This window comes from Chelonus insularis, unplaced genomic scaffold (assembly GCF_013357705.1).
Source record: "Chelonus insularis isolate UGA/USDA-ARS -01 unplaced genomic scaffold, ASM1335770v1 contig_568_pilon, whole genome shotgun sequence".
NCBI classification, from domain to species: Eukaryota; Metazoa; Arthropoda; class Insecta; order Hymenoptera; family Braconidae; genus Chelonus; species Chelonus insularis.
In genome coordinates, this window is record NW_023276647.1 from 107,014 (window position 1) to 126,571 (window position 19,558).

The 19,558-nt window shown below is 27.5% G+C and overlaps 1 protein-coding gene across 25 annotated transcripts in view; it reads left to right on the forward strand.

The window, feature by feature from the left end:
- The window catches only part of LOC118070267 (serine/threonine-protein kinase MARK2), a 36,794-nt gene extending 18,121 nt beyond the window's left edge, over window positions 1–18,673 (forward strand). For 7 of the 25 annotated variants that reach the window (XM_035088758.1, XM_035088757.1, XM_035088760.1 and 4 more), the window contains 15 exons: window positions 2,013–2,700; window positions 2,990–3,260; window positions 4,930–5,148; window positions 5,215–5,593; window positions 5,679–5,914; window positions 6,067–6,178; window positions 6,845–6,957; window positions 7,045–7,243; window positions 7,455–7,652; window positions 8,013–8,214; window positions 10,390–10,510; window positions 10,599–10,687; window positions 17,541–17,582; window positions 18,092–18,203; window positions 18,286–18,673. In XM_035088758.1, the coding sequence (XP_034944649.1) occupies window positions 2,147–2,700; window positions 2,990–3,260; window positions 4,930–5,148; window positions 5,215–5,593; window positions 5,679–5,914; window positions 6,067–6,178; window positions 6,845–6,957; window positions 7,045–7,243; window positions 7,455–7,652; window positions 8,013–8,214; window positions 10,390–10,510; window positions 10,599–10,687; window positions 17,541–17,582; window positions 18,092–18,203; window positions 18,286–18,504 (3,066 nt within the window). In that variant the 5' untranslated portion in view covers window positions 2,013–2,146 and the 3' untranslated portion in view covers window positions 18,505–18,673. Of the gene's footprint in view, window positions 1–219; window positions 1,124–1,683; window positions 1,908–2,012; window positions 2,701–2,989; window positions 3,261–4,929; window positions 5,149–5,214; window positions 5,594–5,678; window positions 5,915–6,066; window positions 6,179–6,844; window positions 6,958–7,044; window positions 7,244–7,454; window positions 7,653–8,012; window positions 8,215–10,389; window positions 10,511–10,598; window positions 10,688–12,649; window positions 13,530–14,110; window positions 14,350–17,540; window positions 17,583–18,091; window positions 18,204–18,285 lie in introns of those variants that run through there. The other 18 variants (XM_035088778.1, XM_035088779.1, XM_035088780.1 and 15 more) reach the window with 16 other exon arrangements.
- The last annotated feature ends 885 nt before the right edge of the window (window positions 18,674–19,558 follow it).

Sequence of the window (19,558 nt, forward strand, 5' to 3'; positions counted from 1 at the left end):
TGGCAAAGATAATTTCTATTATTGTTCTGTTCTGTCCATTTAAATCACAATCCCATCATTTTCTTGACCAACCATTCATCAATGCTTGCTTTGGAGTTTGATATCTAATTTTTGGAGTCATTTTCAGTAATGTTGTGTATAAATTATTTTTCAAAAAAGTCCAAGAAATCATTTAAAAAAAGTGAGAGATGAGTTTTTTTTTTCTTGTATAATTAAAGCATAAATTCGTAGAAAATGACATAAACTTAATCTATGACAGATTTACTCGTCTTGGAGTAGTTGGAATAATTTTACTAATTTTACGTTCACTTCACATGAGTCATATTGACATTCTTTCGTCCTTCTTTACTATCCTTCATGCCATTGAATTGGTTACCACGCACTGAAATACAAGTCGTCTTTCGTGAATCCTCCTTGATTATGACTCACTCATAGTTCCACTTCGTTTCACTGATTCACTGTCTTTTTCTATTCTTCTTTTCTGAATGTTTCTATATCCTTTCAGACTCTGTGAACCAGACGCCGTGTCGGCGATCATGAGTCAAAGAAAAAAAGAACACAACACAACTCGTGTCGTCGATCTGGGAAAGAAAAAGTGGGTGTATCAGTAAGAAAGGAAAGAAAAAAAATGAAAGTCATGGTTTGATTTAAAGAAACTTTTGTAAAAATTAAATACTCATAATTCCAAGTCTAAAATTATTTCTAGTAATTTTTGTATTTAATTCATGAAATAACTGTGGATTAAAGAAAAAAAAATTTATTAAAAAATGTCATATCAAGTTAGGACTTTTGACCAATTAGGAAACATATCATTACTTAAATAAGACATACTGATGAGATATAAATATCAAGAGGTTTTTAAGTGATGAAGAATACTTAAACTTTCAAAAACTAGCAATGAAATATAGCTATCGAATCATTGCTTATCAGAAAACAAAACTGATAAGAGGAATCGTTAAAGTGAGACTTGACTGTGAAGTGTGGAGAAAAATTTAAGTAGTTGTTTCTTTACTGTGCATTATTTATGATGTCGATCATGTCTTTGACATCATTTTCTTTTATGTACACTTGAATACATAGATTTGTTGTTATCATAAGCTTTAGAGAAGAGACGACATGTAAAGTCAAGTATTTTTTCATGATTTTTTGAATTTACATTCCTATATTAAATGAAGTCTGTGTTTAGTATTCAAAATATTAACTATTTAAATTAGTTTTACTTCAATAAAATTAGATTTATTCCAAATTTTAATCCACATAATAAATAGAATATAAATCGTGTAATAATATTAAATTAAATCTGTTCTCAGTGTGCAACTTTCACGTTAAATTTAGTTGAAAGACTGATAAGTGATTATCTTTAAATAAATATCATTCTTGCTTTAATTTCATAAATTTTATTTTTCTTCATTGCTTATAAGCTTGAAAGATTCATAAATTGTAACATATTATCGTTAAACCCTGAGAGGGAAGCGTTCGAATCCTAATGAATGTAATCTTTCGAGTGCAATCATTGTTTTTTTTTTCATTTACATCAATTTTCCGAACCAAAAATGAAATAAAAAATAATGAATGCTTTCTTGTGAATATCGAAATAATGATTCATAAGCCTCAATCATCATCGTTTTTTTTTTGCTTCAATTAAATTCACAAGTATGACATAAAATTGTGTTTTTTTTTGCAAGATCATACTTTTAAGAATTTTAAACGCTATTTAAAAAAATTATCGCAAAAACTGTTGGTTTTTTATAGGTATTCACAGTCAGTCGTATTTCAAAATTATGTTTGCTTTTTATGCGTTACCTGTTGCTTTGTCTTACAGTTTGCTTCTATTGGTGTTTTTCCAGTCTATTCGGTAGTGCTGTACAAATATTAGGAAACACATATGGGATTCTATGTATGCTTGTGTATGTATTTCGTTAATGACTTGATCCTTAGTGAAGATAATCATCTTTTGATTATTTTTTAACGTTTTCAAAGCGTATTCTTTATTATTTTTTTCCTTTCAACAGAACATTGAAGACTTCAAGTGATTGCCATAGTGGAAAGTGAAGTGAAAAATAATTATTTGAAGGACAATTAGTGTTTTCATTGACTGATAACAAGTAGATAAGTAAGAGATATTCTGATCCATTTCAAGAGCAGCATGGCAAATGAAGAAAGTCATCGAAATCATTTAAAAGATCAATTATGTTCTAGCAGAAAGACATGTGGAAAAGAAGAAACTAGTGCTAATACACCAGATAATCATTTGAAACAGTGGCAGCTTATTGAAGGTGATAGAGGTCTAAAAGTAGTAGAGAAAACAGCTAAAATGTCATCAGAAATAATTGACAAGAATTTCACAGTACCATCAATGCCAACCAATACTCTTCTGAATGAAAATCTAGCCCGGAAATTTAAGGCTTTTGAACGATCTAATATTATTCAAGCTGTACCAACAGAAAAATCGATTGAACATGACCTAAATAACCATAAGAATCCGGTCAAATTAGATATCATCTTAAAGAATCAAAAATCAGGTGATGAGAGTATAGACATGCTAGATCAACTAGAACGACAGGTAAAAGCCATTGAAATAGGTACACTGACGGCTCGAGCTAAGCTGGAAGATAGTTCAGAACTACAACCGGAAATTCAAATGCGTTATCGTGAACATGAAGATCTTTTAAACCACGTCACAGATGATGAAGCAGAAGGGTAAATTCAATTACAGTAATGGTCAAAAATACTGAAAGTCTAATAATTTTATTTATTAATCATCTCTATTAGTTTTTTGATAATTATTTAATTGGTAAAAGAAAAGAAAATTTTGTATTTCATACAGTAAAGATCAACTGATCCTTGCAGTAGTTGAGATAAAATTTGAATTATTTCATGATTAGAATATAAATGAATTTAGTTAAGGTAATTTTGACCATAACTGTATTTACTGCTTAAATAGGGTCTACTATCTAAACAGAAATTTCTAATTACATTGGATATAAAGGGCGTTGCCGCTGCAGAGAGGTGAAGCCACACGAAATTCAACAGGAAATGCATCAGGACAAAGAATGACAGTATTGTTAGAAAGAAGAGCATCAGATTCAAGACGTGGCCAAGAAGTGGACATACCTTTGAGGATTAAATCAAGGGTTCAACCAATAACGCGACCAATTAGGCCTTTGGTGCCTAAGAAAACAGATTCTGCGCATGGTAACACTAGTGGACCTCTTAGACCTCTTACAGACATCATGCAGAAAACAATCCAAGGCCAGAAGGTATAGGTCAATTTCCAAATTGTTTGGTAGCCTTCGTGTTAATGTTATTCTATGCATGTTGATATTAAACGTGTACTGGAATCAAGTCAAACCTTTTATCAGCTGACCTTTTCCAAACTTTGCGATTCTCAATGTCGTCAACGAATAGCGCGCATGCGGTAAATGACCGCATCGATGGCGCTGTTGCACACTTTATCACACTGGCGGGAGTGGCGTCGCGTATTGATTCTTCCTTTCATCCCTTGATTCGCGCGAGGGTTACAATTCCAAGTTTAATGTTTTTCCTCGATATTACAAGTAGTTTTTGAAACAAATGGCTGTTCAATCTCTTCTAAAGATAGTTTGATCTTCAAGAAGCTTCTAAGGATAAAACTGCTCCAACTTCATTGAGGAGTGATGTCTTGACCTTTCGTTTCGGAGGACACAAAACGGAAGAAATATGAAAAAGCCACCGTCGTGGTCTTCAAAAAAACGCCAAGTGCGAAAAACTTTTTTGTGTATCGGTGACAGAACTTTTATTAATTACGTTCATTGTCAACGGATTGTTATCGAGTGGTATCTAAATATCGATTAATCGTGCTGATTGATTAATACTTGTTATATAATGGACTTATTATTGATCAACTGTTTAATCTTTTTATTCAAGTGAATACGAATTAGTTTTCTATGAAAAAAATTCAGTCGAGATGTGTCGACTATTTAATTTGCCTCGATACCTCTCCTAATGCATGACAGTGTTTTATTGATTGAAACATATATCCATTGATTTTATTTTTTGTTCTATTGTTCTCGTTGAATGTTGAGACATATTTTTCTAAAAGTTTCAATCAGATAGTGTCAAGCTGGCTACATCTAAAATTGCTACAGCAACTTCTTGCAAAATGGTCACGCGTGGCTCGATTAGGGTAATTTATTGTTGTTAAATTTCGAATGAATTATTGCTTCCATGGATATTATTTCAACGAGTTCATTATTCATCGTTAGATTTCCTAGTTCTATTATTGCCTTATTATATTTATAATCTTTTTTGCAATTGAATATAAGAGAAAAAAAATTTTATACTAGTCAATAGTGAAGCTGTTAAACAATTAGTAATAGTATTTGAGTTGGAAGTCAATTGAATTTTTCTTCTCTTCTAAAGAAGTTTGTGCATTTTGTTTATAATGTATTCTTTTCAAATTTACAGCTTCCTTATTATTATATTTATTGAAAGCAAAAGCTTGGTATTATTTAACATTATAATAGAGTTATCTTAAAATTTATGTACCCAGTAGTTGACAAATATTTTTAAAAATGTTTTTGAAAATAATTTTACTATTGATGATGGATATTTAAAATTGATTAAATAATATTTAATATTGATTAATCATTTGATGAACTAAAAATATCCTTGAAGATATTAATTGTGTTGCATTTCGAATAGTTGATATCTTGTTGCTTTAAATGAGGTTTAATTAATTCTATTGACAATGCTCCCATTTCTCAACGTACCGATCATTTGTAATTCAGTTCTTTAACGCAGTCTTTATATATTTTTTACTTCAACAGTAAAATGAAAATAAGAAATGACGTGTTTACCACACTAAAAATAATGTTTTTTTCTTATTCAAATGTTGTAAAAAAAAAAATTATTCTTAATAAAATATTATTTTATTTTCTATTTCAATAGACAGGAGATGGCGTGGCGGTATCAAGTAGCGGCGGAAGTAGGCTCTCCTCGAGAAGCCGAACCTCCGAAGAACCACACATTGGCAAATATAAGTTGCTTAAAACCATTGGTAAAGGTAACTTTGCCAAAGTCAAACTTGCCAAACATATACCAACTGGAAAAGAAGTGGCTATCAAAATCATCGATAAAACCCAACTGAATCCAGGCAGTCTTCAAAAGGTTTGTTTCAAGAAAAAGAAAATCCTTTTCCCAGTTCAAAAGTAAACGTTATTGATGAAATTTCAGCTCTTCCGTGAAGTAAGGATAATGAAAATGCTTGACCATCCAAACATAGTAAAATTATTTCAAGTAATTGAAACGGAAAAGACGTTGTACCTGGTGATGGAATATGCAAGTGGTGGAGAAGTATTTGATTATTTGGTATTACATGGAAGAATGAAAGAGAAAGAAGCAAGAGCAAAATTTAGGCAAATAGTGTCTGCTGTTCAGTACTGCCATCAAAAGAAAATTATACACAGAGATTTAAAAGCCGAAAATTTACTCTTAGACAGTGAAATGAATATCAAAATAGCCGACTTTGGATTCAGCAATGAATTTACTCCGGGTAACAAATTAGATACATTTTGTGGTTCACCACCTTATGCTGCTCCTGAATTATTTCAAGGTAAATTTTTTTAATAACACTAATTATATTCAACTATTTCAATTATATTATATATTTAAAAATAAATGAATAATTTTTTTTTTAGGTAAAAAGTACGATGGGCCCGAAGTGGATGTATGGTCTTTGGGTGTAATTTTATATACATTAGTTTCTGGCTCACTGCCATTTGATGGGTCGACACTGAGAGAACTTAGAGAACGAGTATTAAGAGGAAAATATCGGATTCCTTTTTATATGTCTGTTGATTGTGAAAACTTGTTGAAAAAATTTTTGGTGCTTAATCCAACCAAGCGGGCCTCATTAGAGGTACGTGGTGAGAAGGTTCGGGTTTCTTTCTTCCTTTGGCACAAAATTATATCATTAGAGTATCAATTATGTAGAGATGTAGATAAATTCACACACTCCCATATAATTTATAAATAATTGAATAGTGTCACCAATTTTATTAATACTATTTCAATTTATTTCAATAGAACATAATGAAGGATAAGTGGATGAATATGGGTTATGAAGATGACGAGTTGAAGCCGTACTTAGAACCAGAACCCGATTACAAAGACCACAAGAGGATAGGTGAGTCTGCCAGTATGTACATAACACTTCCTACCTATTTAATTTGCAAGTTGTGTTATTAGCTATGTTAGTAATTTTCATGTTCACGTTTTGCACAGTCACGATTTTTATAATCGTTTATTTTAAAATATTACTAATGTATTAGAACATTTCGACCACAGAACTTTGAATTTTTGTTTATCAGTCATGATAAAATAGCATAGTAAATTTATCTAAAAAAGTATCATTTTTTGCTTGCATATTTTCTATAATTTTTGTTGTTTTTATTTATTGTTTAATAAATAAAGTTAAATTAATAGTCATAAAATTTTATAAAATGTAGATCAATTACTTTATTATGTATAATGAATTTTTTATTAGTAGAATTGAAAAAAATCACATCTGGCATGGATAATTTTATTAACGAACTGATATTTCTTTAAAATAAAAAAGATTAATTCAAGGTAGAATATATGATGTGATGAATTTAGTTTTATGCACTAATAATTAATGTGGCATGTACGAGTTAAACAAATAGTCTACTTGGAGTCTTTTGAAAAATAAAATAAAAGTTTGTTTCCTATTAACTTCAAGTTAGATACTTACATCTGAATGAATTTAATATTATAATAATAGTAATTATCATCTGTTTGTAATTGTTCTGGATGTGACTATGCTTTTTGCTATTTGTTATTTCAGAAGCCTTAGCCATTTTGGGATACACTCGTAGTGAAATAGAGGATTCACTTGGTCAGGCCAAGTATGACGACGTTTTTGCCACTTATCTCCTACTTGGTCGTAAAACTACTGATGTAAGTGATTCTAACCATATTATAGGAATTTTTTTCAATAGTTTATTTTTATTATTTTGATCCATTAATTTTTTAATCATTTTTTAGCCTGAGAGTGATGGCTCGCGGTCAGGCAGTTCGTTGTCACTGCGTAACATTCCACCACAAGCTGGTTCCGGTGGAGGAGGAAGCGGAGGCGGAACTGGCAGTACAGTTCAAAGTCCTTCGCATCGAGGTGTTCACCGAAGTATCTCTGCAAGCAATGCTAAACCGAGCAGACGTGCTTCCGCTGGTGTGGAAACTCTCCGTAAGTTTATTAAATAGATACGTTGGCTTAGTAAGTTTGATTGATAATAATGAATAAACCAACATATCATTTAAAAGTTTCAATTTTAAAATGTGATGATGGTAAATTCTAATATAATGTTTTCTAAAATTTATAGATGAAAATAGTTATGCTAAAGAAATTATGAAAAATAGTTGTTACAATATTTAATAATTTGATTAATGATAATAAGGTGGAGTACCAAGTCCGGGCAACGCAACAAATCACAATCACGCACCTGCAGTAACCGGGGGAACAGTAACAGCAAGTGGTGGTAGTAATTTTAAACGCCAAAATACTGTTGATGCAGCGACTATTAAAGAAAATAGTGCACGTGTCTCATCGACACGATCATCTGCACCCAAAAATAGTCCTGGGCAACTAGATACTAGTGAGTTATCAAACACCCATCATATACTAAAACAATTTCACACTCTTTTTTTTTATATCAAAATCAAACTATCTTCAACAATATTCACACCAAATATCATTACATCGTCATTAATACAAAATTTCGACAAAAAGTATTTCTAAGATCTTTTCATCGTTAAAACAACTCGGCTTTGATTTTGGTTGATTTTTTTATGATTTAAACTAACATGTGAATAATCTTTTAACCAAATTTTCGGGCAGTTTGACCGTTTTAGGTCGGTAACTGTTTTGAATGCCTAATTAAAACAAATTTTCCGGTAAATTTTGTTGAAGTACGTTGAGTTGTTTTGTGTTGAAACACATCTAATGAAGCTTGCAGTGACAATGTTTATTCTAGGCGTTGGAACGAGCCCTGGCAGTAAAGGAAGAGCAACAAGAAGCAACGCGATAAATACAGGAGTAGGCGGTGTTCGCCCTTTTACCTCTCCTGCAGCAGGTTCTGTTGGTCGACGTAGTACAATTTCGTATGACCAAGCTAAAACCTCCTCTTCGTCTACAGAGAGAACTAACGATGTACCCAGGTATATTATCGTTTATTTTATTTATTTATCGACAGATTTACTTTCATAATTATTCTTAATTAACTCACATCACTGTTGTCGTTTATTTCGACAATATTTTATTAAACTTTATATAAATATTCTAAATATTTGAGTATAATTATGAAATCTAAAATTAATTATTTTAATAAGTTGCATGGTGTTTTTTATAGAAATCTAGATAAAACAAGAAATGTCGAAATAAAATATTTTTATTATTAATGATTGTCTGCTTTAGCACGATTATTTCGACAATTAAATCAATTTAAGTAAATAATGAACTATGAATTATGGATGAGCGACAGTTTTAGAAAATAATAAGATTTATATATTTAAAATCTAGGTTATTATAAAATTATTCTCATAAAGAGGGTAAGAAAGTGTACATATACATAGTAATTTGAAAAGAGTGAACGAAACTCAGTCAGATTATTTATTTGTTGCATTATTCTGGCATGTTGGCTGCTGCCTATCAATCATCAATCATATCATATTAATCATATAATAGTCATAGTCATAGACATCAAAATGATATACACTGTTAATCATTAATCTCATTACACGAAATATCTTACCAATATCAATTGCTTTAGTGTATAATTTAATTCTTCTCATAAAATTTACTTTTTTTTCAAAATTAGGAGGCATCCATTGTTAATATTAATATATCTTTGTATATAATCTATGTTGGCTTGTGCAACTAAGTTTATAAAATTTATTCGTTGGTCCTCCCAAAAATCAAATCAGTAATTAATCATATTTAACTTAGAAATTTAATAATTAAAAATACAATATGTGAAATAAAAAAAACAGCAATTGATCATCATTACCGTCAACTTAATTAAAAATTGCTTAATAATCATGATTGTAGATCTTGTTTTACGTAACGAAAAAAAATAGTTAATAAAAGAATTTAAAACAAGGGGTAGATAATATTTTCCAACATTAATCCGTCAAATGTGGCAGTACAAGTTATAAATGTATAAAATATAATAGGATCGGGGTATTTGTTGATTAGTTTTATGCACAGCTTGGCTGAGGGCACTAAGCCAACCCGGGGTCATTTCAAGTCTGCCAGCATCAGTGCAAGTCACCGGTCCTCGAGTGGCGTAGCTCCCAGTGATCACTCGCTACTGGACACTCAACCACGCAACGTTCACAACTCTTTACTTGCAACAACTGATCCTCTTAGGCAGAGGTATAGGCTTCCCGTCGTTTTCCTTTTGTTAAAATTCGATCTTTTATTTCCACGTGCCATTCCTTTAATATCTTATATATATTTGTTTTATCTTTCTCCCTCGGCCACGAACTCTCTTGGGGAATCTATAAGTCGATTAAACACTTCAATTTTTTAGCAACTACTAAATTCATTTTTCATGTCTTAAACTTGTTATCATAAATCATTCATGCAGGACCTCTAGGATAGTTTCTGGTCATTTTATCATATCGAGTAGTTTTCCATTTCAAGTTTAGTTTATTTGTCTTCACTATTCCTACATTTTTATTGGTGTTTTATGATTGTTGTTGAAAATCATTTGGCGTCGTCAATATTAAAAACAATAATTTATCATTTTTTCAGTCGAAACAAATAAACATTTTCAATAGCAATCAAAAATTCATTCATTTTTTAGTTGATTATGTAGGCTTAGCTGGTATTTTTTTTATCATTTGTATTACTTGATATGTTTCATCTAATTAATTTTACGGAAATAAGTTTAAATATTAGCAATACTAATGCATGAATGTATTTTATATCTTTAAAATCTACTGAGCTTCGGCGAAATTTGGTTAAATAGCATTTTGTTGATATAACAAAATTTACAATTTAATGGCAGATAGTGACACTTTCTCTCCACGAATAATTAATTTTTTTTTTAATATTAAGTATTGCTTGAAATAAATATCTTTTGAATAAAAATTTTCATTTTTATTAATGTCAACAAATAGAGAGATTATAATAAAACAAAAAGGCTCATTAATATAATCTTATTAAAAAATTGGCTACTTTTTCTAGGTGCATCGTTATTACTTATTAAACATATTATTTTATCTTTATTTAACGCTGAAATATATTATTTAGTTTTTTAGTCGCTATTATTTTTAATAAAATTTTTATTTCATTTTATTTATTTTATAAATTTATTTATTTTTATACAGTATGGGAGTACCTCCTAGTAGCCGATTGGCAACACCAACCACACCGGCATTTCCCAGAAACGTTCCAAGCCGTAGCACATTTCACTCTGGTCAAAACAGGGCACAGAGGAATCACACTCAGGTATGACATACATTGACCGATGATTTTTTATATTTTTTTTTTAATCATTTATTTATTTATTTGAACTGAATGGTTGCTAAATTTCCAGGGACATACTCATACACAGGATACAAGTGCGATAAGTCCATTGGTTAGACCATCTTTTTTCTCAAAACTATCATCAAGATTTTCTAAACGGTAAGTTTAACAAATTATATTATACTTATAATTTTAAAAACTTCTCCACAGTTAATCTATCAGTTAGATATTTTGCATGACTTCAAGTCAATCCACTTTTTACGAAATACAATAATTCTCATTCGGATTCCATTTTGAAATCTCTTTAATAAAAATGTTGATTATTTTTTCTGTTGATGTTATTTTCAAATATATCTATGAGATATATATATATATTTTAATTTATTCAATAGACAATTTCACCAAAATATCTTATCCGAGTTAAATGATTTCACTGGTCTCTCATATTTTCTTATTTTGGCAGCAGCATAAGCTTATCTAATAATTCATACTGACTGTACTAACATGGTATTAACAATGTACTGATAATAAATGAAATCCGAAGAATTATCGTATCTGCTGTTGTTTGCATGAAACATTTAAAATATTTTTGTTTTAAGGATGCACAATGACTATGTATCTTTTTTATTTATCTTTTTAAATTTTAAAAATCTAAAGATGCATTAATGAAAGCAGAGATAAGCAATAAAATTCAGAATATTATTGCAATATTTTAATAATTTATTCAATGAATTGTGAAAAATTCGATGAGTTAGCAGCGACCATTATCAATGAAAGCTTCTATGCGTTCAGTAGTTGAAGTTTAAATTTAGTTTATACTCATTTTGATTGTTAATTAAACAAGGTATCGCGCACCACCAGTTGTCTACCTTATTTAATCCATGAAAACCTACTTGAAAGAATTTTTTCAATCATTTTTCTCATTACTTTTCTGTTACTTATATAATTCAGTTGTGATTACTATCATTATTGTTATTATATAAATATATTTATATCAGCTGATAGATTTATTACTTGATGTACTTTGTTAGTATCATATTCTTAACTATTATTCTAAGAAATACTGATCACCTCTAAATGTTTGTTTTGTTAAATAAATGTAGAGTTAGGTTGCAAATATCATGAAGTGATCAGTAGTGATAATTTATAAAATTAAAACAATATTTATTTAGGGCAAAAACATAATTTTATGGTAATATCAAAACACGTATGATTTGATTAAAGTAATAATTTGAATATTGAATAAATTAATAATCCATTATAATAAAATATAATATTTATGATAGCTTCGTGCATCATATATTATTAATTTATGGGTTATTACAAGATATAACAGGTTTCAAGATTTTTATTACATTGATATTTAGAAATCATGCAGCCAATAGCTTTGGTCGTTGAACTATTCATTTTATCTATTTTCAAAATTATTTATGAGAAATATTACGTTTTTCAAATTTTACTAAAAATAAATAATTCATATTTTCACTTATTTCCCTGATATTATCTTGGCTAAATAATTATAAATCTCTATGTATATGTGTTGATGTTTAAAATTCATTGAATTTTATGAAGAAAAGTATATTGTTTAATATAAAAAAACAATACCTCGCATAATCATTGTGCATCCCGTTTTTTGACTTGACTGTAGCGAGGCGTATTCTCAAAAACTTTCTTGATTATGTATATGAATACAAAACTTATACAAATATATTCTACTGTTGTTGCATTGCATTGAATTGATGAAAAAATTTAATGTGGTTTATTGATCGATTTTTAATAATTTATCTTTAAAGATTTATATATTGAAAATTAAAAATTGATGAGAAAAACCACAGAATAACGGAGAACGTTAATCACTCAATTTTATAACACATAATAACTTTAAAAAAAAAAAAAAAACTTTAATTCTGAATATAAATTGATATATTGTATATTGGTGTTGAATAATCAAAATTGTCTTTCATGAAATGGTCACTGTACTCATCATTAAAAGTACAGATTATATCGTAATAAATAAATAAACGCGTTTAATGATTAAATACTATTCATAGCCATTGATGCATCATTAAAAGTCAACTTATTCGAATTTTTCCGATAAATCGAACGAATTGTCTTCTACAGGAGTTGAATTCCAGTTGAATTTGGTGCCATCTCATGTACCGGGATGATCAGATAATTAAAGACGCGACTTTGAAGATGATTACTTCAGACAGTGCAAAGTTCATATGATTGAAGCTCAATGGATATTGTGATGTTATAATTAATACAAATTGGACAAAAACTTCAAATATCCAATACGTGATAGATAATACTAAAAATGGTGAAAATTTAAAGATTCCGTTATTCTGTGGTAAACAACATTCAAATAAGAGTGTAAATTATTTTAATTAATATTAATCGACAAAAAATACAAAAGAGGGATGAGGAAAAGGATTCAAAAAAAGGAACAAATATAAAATTATATTTATTTTATACATATGGATAAAATTAATTGGTAATAATACCATTTGTTTACCATGTGTATATAATAATAATTAAGCAAAATAATTATTCAAGATAATCGTTATTATTAATAAGATCAATCATAATAGTTATAGAAATAGTTGAAAAAGTCTTCCGCGTCTTTGAACTGACGTTGGTATCGTTAATACTTATTGAACAGCAGAAAATCGCCTTACGCACTTAGACATAGCACAAACCTTGTGCCTTCCTCACTATGCGTCCAACTAAAAAAGAAAAAAAATATTATTATTAATAATTCATTAACTTAATGTCAATAAGTCCAATAAATCGTGACTGTAAAATTTTTTTTTAACAAATATAGTGCTATCATTTTTAACTTTTTAATAGTGTACTGCATTTAAATTTCATAATTGCATTCATGCTTTAAAGTGCTTATAACTTAAAAATTAATATTCGTGGAAGTGTGTGTAAGTATCGTTTTCATTGCTACAAAACTAATATCTTACATTTGTCCATTAACAATAAGAGTAAATTTAGATTTCGGACTAGAATTGATGATAAATTTTACTTATTTATAGTCCTTTCGAAAATCCGATATATAAAAATAGAAATAGACAAAATGCTTATTTGAATTGACAGTTTAGATGTTTTAAATAATATTACTTGCAAAACATTATGCGATAGGAATTTCACGAGTTCTAAGCACTGAAAATAGGTATTTTACTTGTTTTTTTTTTTTGTTAAATATTTTATATACATTTTTATTGACTTGTTTTATTATCATAAAGTCTGGTTATCAGATTAACGAAGATAAATAAAATATTATATGAAAACGAGAATCATTTACAACAAATATGAAATATTTTTTTCAATTCTTTGAATTATTCCTTTTTTTCCAAAAATAGTATTGAATTGTTTGTATGATTAAATAATTATTTAACATTAAAAATTATACTCTATCGTTTGTTTATAATTTTGAAAACAATTTAACTGAGAAACGACATCGCCAGCGGAAAAGTCTAAAAAAATGTATTTTGATAGCTTTTACAATAAAAATAAATAAACTATCGGTTTTTATTACAATTATCTATAAATAGTCCCGTTTAATGAAATTAACAGGTTTTCTAAGTGAAAAGGTGAAGTCTCGCTTTGTTTCTACTTCATAAGCTGAAAACGAAAGAGCTAAAATGAGAGCGAAAGATTGAAAAAGTGAGACAGAGACTGGATAATGCACGATGCATCAGTTAACTTTCCAAAAGAGCTCCATACACATACACACATCTTTAAAGACGAAAATATGAAAAGTGTTCTTCACAACGAAACTCAGAATATTTTCTTATTTAATCATTACTTCATAATAATATTCGTTAATAAAAAAAAACTATTACGATAACAGTAAACATTAACTATAATTTTAGGAGTAATTAATAAAATAATAATAATAATAATAAACCATTTTTATTAACGATACTCGTTCGTTAAATAATAATAATAATAATAATAATAATAATAATAAATAATCATTATAATAATATTTAAAAAATTGTAAATATTGATTAATTATTATTTTTGGGAATAAATTGTTACACTATATAATTTAATAAATGACTCATTAATAAATCAATAAATTAAACTAAGAAGTTATCATTAATAGAAAATCAGTGAACATGCTTTTTTTAGTTCTTAACAATGAAATTATATAAAAATATAATTAAGAGATAATTAATAATAAAAAAAGATATAATATTGATAATAATAATAAAAATAATGATAATAATAAAAGTTAATGTATTAATTTCTCAATTGGATTATTGTCTCATTTCGTAGATATTTTTTTATCACTTACCAAAATTTATATTACAATTGCCTCGTAATTGATGGTTTTTATGAAATTGACTAACTAATTCAAAAATTATGATGTCAATAATCGATTAATTATCTAATTTGTCTAATGTCATTTTATAGTTAACAAAACTTGATCATAATACTCATTAATTGAATTTGCTTCAAAAGTTATTTGAAATGTCTTTTTAGTTTATTAATTTATTAGAAACTATTAAAAAAGTTTCTTAATAAATTATTCCAAAAATGTGATGTTTCGAAAGAATCAAATTATTTTTGTTATATAATAGCTTTTAGAAATTATTTTTTAGTAGACAGTATCGATGTTCTTCAGTAAAATGTATTAAAAATTGCTGTTGGTAGAATATCGGTTGAATAATGTTGCATTAATGGAAAAATGTAGTCTCACATTTCATGTGCCTTATCTATCTTTAGAAAATTCTGATCGACACAAGTCTTACACTGATAGTAAATGGAATAATTATGGATTCCAGAAAAGCAAAAAATTGTGAAGCATCCAATTTATTTTTTATTTTCATAAATGTATAAGAATAATGTATCAGATTATACAACCGGACAAATTAAATTTATTTGCTTTATGATTATATTGATTTTTATTATTATTGTTATTATTACTATTGCTATTTTTATTACAACGTATATATTTTTATTGTCATTCATTATGAATTACTATATTTGATATCGATTATTAAATGTGCAGATGTAGATAAGAGACTGTGTAATATACATGTTTATTATTATTATTATTATTATTATTATTATTATTATTATCATTTCATTTTGTTATATGTAGATAATTTTGCATTTATGTTTTCTTTCTTTTGCTATAACTAAATTTTAAAACAATAGTAGGGATAAAAATTGAAAAATAGCGTTTAATTATGAAGTAATAAACTAACGTGTACTAGTAATATCAAGATCCAAACTTGTTCGATATTGTTGGATTAAAGAAAAATTAACTCATATGTAGAATGTTTTTGAGGCGAACATTTTAAAATGTAAAGAGCAGTAAGATTAATGAAAAATTAAATTGACGATTTTTTTTTCCAAAATGAATTATAATATAAATATTAAAATAAAACTAGCATTTTTTTAGAATTCTGCATTTAATTTATGTTTAAAAGTTCAATTTTATTTCAATTTGAAACAATAATTATGTAGATATAATTATAATTTATTTATATTATCTTATTGATATAGATTTAAAAATAAAATTTGAAAAAAATAACCTTCATCAACAGAAAAAATATGACAGTGTATAAATAAATTATTAAATTAAATTGCTTGGAAAATTGGAATAAAAAATGTGGACTGATGCAATAATTATTACATTTTATATACTTGCTGTTTTATGTTACCAATGGCATGCATTATAAATATTGGCTATAATCATTAATTCTCTGATTAATAGTAAAAACAATGAATATTAAATAATCATAATTCAAAGTTTACCTGATATATATTTTAGATTACTAAAATATAATGTAAATAAAACAATTATAAATTAATATTTATTTAGATTGAAAATTGTTCAGAAGAAATTGAAATTGATTATCTGATATATATATATATTTTTAGACAGTTTTTGGCAAAAAGGAGAGAGTTAATGATTAAAGTGCATGAATGTAGAAAATTGTAAATTATTATAATATTGAAATGATTGAAAAAAGAAACTCATTGATAAACTGGTAAGTTAGTCAGCGTGAGTCTAATATTGATAGTATTGTTTTGACAATTTAATTATGTACCCGTCCGTATACTTAGCACATTTTTTTTCTCTTCATTTTTTTCATTCAATTGTTAGAAAGTTTTTAATCATTTCGTATTAAATGATATACACAATTGATACAGTTATATAAGTAATAAAAGAAGTCACGACAAAAACTTTAGTATCAGTTCAGTCAATGTTGAATACAATCATCAAGAAAGATAAATTGTAAATATTTCAAATAATTAATATTAATCATTATATCATAATACTCTCTAATATGTTATTTTTTTATGACCAAATGGAATTTTTAGAAAAAATAACCAGAATCGTATGTCTTCGCTTCATTTTTTTTTGTATATTTATGATTAATGATAAATCGCATCATTTTCTTGTTTTATGTTATCATTACCTCATTGACTGGTCTGTACTAGATAATATCAGATATCGTGGGCGTTAATACAATAATTGCAGAACAAAATAATTATTTAATAATTTTAAGGAGCAATAATAGAATAATTACTTTCATAATAATAAATATTTTGAAAACCGTTTTTATATGTTGTATCCATTTATTTATTGAAACCTCTTAATTAAGAATTCAATAAACAGTTTAAAATCGGCTTTTTAAAATATTATTTAATTTCGTTATATTTTTATAGTTTATATCTTGCATGTAATAAGTTTTTGCTAAATTTAGTTAGGATTTATAGTATCCGTTATTTTATATTATCCTTGAATACGAATATTTTAAATTGATTTCTCTTAAAATTGATTAAGTAATAGAAAATTGATATATTAATCATGATAACAATGATTATTTTTTTCTTTGGGAAAAATATATCTATAAATTCGTTGAAATTTGGAAAAATTAGTTGCAAATAAATTTAAATTGGTGATGGTTGTATAATTAAATAACACATATTCATTTATTAAATTTAGTGTTCGTTAGCAATCGCCTTTGTTTTATTTTTTTAGCGCCATGGATCAATCTGTAACCCCAAAGCACCCAGTAGTGAGGTATGTTCCTAAAAGCCTTTGCGCAATGCATTTTTGCTTTTATTAATTATATTTTTAGCATAATTATTCAAATTAATATTTCATAAAAACTTATATAGCACATTTCTGAGTTGTGCTTCATTTTTTATTAATTAACTAATTTATTTAATCATCTTAGTTATCATGTTGAATTGAATAGTAGAAAAATATTGCTTGATTTCATTACATATGTATATAATTAATATAAATTTTTCATACCTTGTAAAAAGTAAATTTTAATTAATACTCTGACATACAAGTAATATTGTTATTTTGTTAATAATAAGGTAAATTACTGTTTTTTATTGTTAGGTTCAAAAATATTCGCATGGGCATGAAAACTTTCATTAGTTAATATATCGAAGTATTTTTATAACTCCTTAGCATGTACTAAGATCTCTGAAAGTTCAGTACTATAGAACAGTTTTAGATAATTATTAACCAAAATTAAAAGTTTGTCAAGGCATTGTGATTTAATTTTTTGCTTTCAGTGGTGCTACAAATAATGAGGAACAAGTTAAGCCACGTAGTTTGCGTTTTACTTGGAGTATGGGAACTACGAGCAGTAGAGATCCAGATGACATAATAGAAGAAATACGTAAGGTAATAACAAAGAGTAATTAATAATTATTGGAATGATTTAAATAAGTGGCAAAGTTTAATTAAAATAAATGAATATTTTCAGGTTTTAGATGCAAACAAATGTCAATATGAACAAAGGGAACGATTTCTATTGCTTTGTGCTCATGGAGATGCTGCAACAGACAGTCAAGTTCAGTGGGAAATTGAAGTATGCAAATTACCACGTTTGTCTGTGAATGGTGTACGATTTAAACGTATTTTGGGGACGTCAATAGGATTTAAAAATATCGCGAGTAAAATTGCAAGTGAGCTTAAGCTGTGACTGCCGGTACCTGGCGCGTTAGCCACTCGTTTTAATCCATAACCCCTCAATGAGTTGGATCACTCAGCGATCAATTGTGAGGATAATTCGTCATTTTACCTTGTCTGGGACACAAACTCTGATTCAGACATGGAAGAAGTATTTGTTTAACAATTCAAATTCATTCAATTATCATACTCTGCAAGAAGATTACATTTAGAACTGTAAATCTTGAAATAATTCGAATTTTTCCCAAAAAAAAATTCTTGAAATGTCCGCTAATTGCCTTTTTAATTCTTCCCGTGTGCCAAAAATAAGGCCCGGTATCTCCTATTTCGTGGACTAAACGAAAGACATCAAAACTCCACGAAAAATTAATAAATATTCAAGTTCACCGCCAAGTATGTATTTTTATATCACAATTAATAAATTCGTGTGAAAACTTAGAAATATCTACTTTGGCAGAAACTGAAATTTTCAACAGAACACAATATCTATATATATATATAAATGCATATATATATATATATATATATATATATATTCAAAAAAATAATGAAATGTGTAAAATAGTAATTTCTATATGTTCTTCTTATGATAGTGGTGATTTATTAATTGAATTTTGAAATTTTTTTTAACGGTACGTTAAAGACAATTTGTCAATAAACTGATTTACTTTTTAATTAAAATACTCAAATACTTACGAATTAGAATAACAAATGATATCATAAATCGATGAATTTATTATCATCACTTCAAAGTAGTGGATTTCTATCCTTCAAAAAGTCATGTGTGTAACTTACAGGACATCAGATAATAATTATTATTGTACCTGTTTATCATGATTAATAATATACATAAAATGCAAACTATTTGTGAAAAAAATTGTTATGGATTCTGTCAATATGGTAGTCGAAATCATTGTGTTAACAAGTTAGGGACAATAGTAAAATTTTTTATTGTTTTTATGTGAAAAAAATACGCTAATATTTGTAAAAATGAAAAAGTCATGTTGTGGATAAACACATGAATATAATTACTAAATATTATGGCTTCAAATGGTGTTTATGTATCG